Source organism: Aplysia californica, unplaced genomic scaffold (assembly GCF_000002075.1).
Source record: "Aplysia californica isolate F4 #8 unplaced genomic scaffold, AplCal3.0 scaffold00991, whole genome shotgun sequence".
NCBI lineage: Eukaryota > Metazoa > Mollusca > Gastropoda > Aplysiida > Aplysiidae > Aplysia > Aplysia californica.
This window is the reverse complement of record NW_004798261.1, coordinates 207,393-209,948: the sequence shown is the minus strand read 5'-3', so window position 1 is coordinate 209,948 and position 2,556 is coordinate 207,393. Positions and strand designations below refer to the sequence as shown.

At 42.0% G+C, this 2,556-nt stretch overlaps 1 protein-coding gene across 1 annotated transcript in view; it reads left to right on the top strand.

Annotated features, from left to right (window-relative positions):
* LOC100533292 (glutamate receptor 1) overlaps positions 1–2,556 on the top strand; it is a gene marked incomplete in the record, with an annotated part of 42,396 nt that overhangs the window by 31,800 nt on the left and 8,040 nt on the right. Inside the window, 1 exon segment of the mRNA XM_013089585.2 lies at positions 584–673. Within this exon segment, the coding sequence (XP_012945039.1) occupies positions 584–673 (90 nt within the window).

Here is a 2,556-nt window from a genome sequence, read left to right as displayed (position 1 = left end):
TTAAAAGCCAAACCTCTGCGCTATAGACAACATTCGCCTCTTCAAAAATCTTACACAGTTTTGGAAAGGGCTGTCAACCATTTGTTTCTCTCAGTCAACAGGGCGGTGGGGATTATTTTGGCTTTTGTAAGAATTACCCTGTACTTACAACATAAATAGGTCATATACATAAAATAGAGGTGTTATTAGAGAGTAACATACAAAGAAAAGCAGAAAGGATAAATTCGACATACGTTCGATAGAAATGAAGGGGCAAACCACACCACAGTACAGTACCCGCTAACTACCCAAGGCGGGTAGCTACAAGAACTCAAGATGGCATACTTACGGAGAGGAGGTGCCACATATGTGCTAGAGGGATTATGGGAAACAAATATTCGGCAGCCGCCAAATTGGGGAGCTGCGCAACTAACTTGTCAATTTAGCAGAAAAATGTTGTAACTGTTTATTTGTTTGTTGGTTGGTTTTGTGTGTCTCTTTGTTTCTATGTTTGTTTGCTTATACTCGTATGTTTTCATTTAGTGTTGTTTAATTCATTACATAGTGGTCCGGTTGTTTTATTTTTCTGTTTCTTTATTCTCAGAAATCAGACGTGCCAGTATATAAACAGATGGGAGGATACATGATGAGTAACAAGGAGGTGCTAGTGAAGAGTAATGACGAGGGCGTACAGGTACTACTCTTCTCTCTCTCTCTCTCTCTCTCTCTCTCTCTCTCTCTCTCTCTCACACACACACACACACACACACACACACACACACGCACACACTCTGTGTGTGTGTGTGTTTGTCTGTCTGTCTGTTTGTCTGTCTGTCTGTCTGTGTGTCTGTATGTCTTTGCTTATAGTCTGCTGTTGGTGGGACATCTATCTATCTATCTATCTATCTATCTATCTATCTATCTATCTATCGATCTATCTATCTATCTATCTATCTGTGAGTGTGCGTGAGCGTGCGTCTGTGTTTCACAGTGTTTGTCTTGTCTGTCTGCTATATTATGTTGACGTTGTTCTCACAATCTCGGTGGGTGGCTGTCAGGTTCTCTGGTTTGTTTTGCTTTATCTTTAATAATAATTATCCATTATCTATCGTCCTGATATCTCCTCCTACTTTTTTATTTCTATGTTTGTCTCTAATCTTCGGCACCTGACCTTATTATCGTTTTGCAAGCTTCGTAAAATTCTTACTAAAACTAAATAACATTCTCTTTTTACCAAGTGCCTCAACAAGGGAGATAACTGTAGCGTGGAGCACACACCATAATTTGTCATTTGTATACAGAGTTATCTCTCTTGGTGTATGTCACGTTGAAATTCAGTTGATGAACTTCTCGATTATGACAGATTTTCCTGTTGCTCTTTTTTGTAGTTTTGGTTACTGTTTTCAGCGCTCTCTACTGCATAAGGTCCTATGATCTCGCGAGATACATTCAACATTTTTAGTTTTGTCGGAATTAATTTTGGATTTTGCCCGGGTGGTGGCCGAGCCTACTCTCATCGATTTTGAACCACCAAGGGATCTTTAACGTGTGCAAATTGCACACAGGACCTCCGAGATTTTTCGCCCTTCTCCGAGAAGGCTAAGTGTTAGATCTTCCCTACCCTAAGATCAGGGGTGTGACTGAAGAACAACAGTAAGAAGGACCAGCCAAAGAGTAGCAGTAGAAAGGCTATAGAAAGAGTCAGGAGCCCAGAGGATGGCGCAAAGGGGGAAGGGGGGGATGGGGGCAGAAAGTGGAGACGAAAGTAGACGACAGAACGTGGTTATTAGAACCTGAGACTTATCGAAAGAAGGGCGAACACCGTAACCTCTAGGCTGCGAGAGCCCCATCTTGATGTTCGACGTGTTCGATCTTTTGTTGTTGACTGATTGATAGATAGGCCTACTTAATAGAGAATTTTCTGGCTGATTAATTGCTGGGTTTCTTCTTTACTGAATGAATAACTGATTAGGTGGTTGGTGGAACAGCTGATTGGGTAGCTATCATCCCCATCCAGTGCCTTGCAACTGATGTGGGCGATCATGGACCTCCACTTAAATCTGTTTTGCGTTGCAGCGATGGTGTCTGTTGCTCTTGCTGTTCCCAATAATGTTGTCAACTTGTCCTGTATTTTTTCCCTCTGTCCGCATCTGCCTCTCTTCCCTTCAAACTTGCCTGTTGTTACAATTTTCTCCAATGCTTCGTTCCGCATTGTGTGTCCCATGAATTTTGCCTGTCGCTTTCGTATATTCGTCTTAAGCTGTCGTCTGTAATTTGCTTCAACGAAGACTTCTTCATTTGTTTTTCTAGCTGTTCATGAGATACGCAGCATGTGTCTTATGAACCACAACTCTGTCGCCTCAATTGTCCTTTCCAGCTATATTTCAATCTAATCCTGCCTCTCGCCGAATGTGTGTGTCAGCCTGCTGATTGTTTTATTGAACGATTGATTGGGAGTTGATTAGTTGCTAGATTGAGAGGTTGCATATTTCAGGAATTGGTTTCGTGTGTGTGTATGTGTATGTGTGTGTGTGCGTGTGTGTGTGTCTGTGTGTGTGTGTGTGTGTGTGTGTGTGT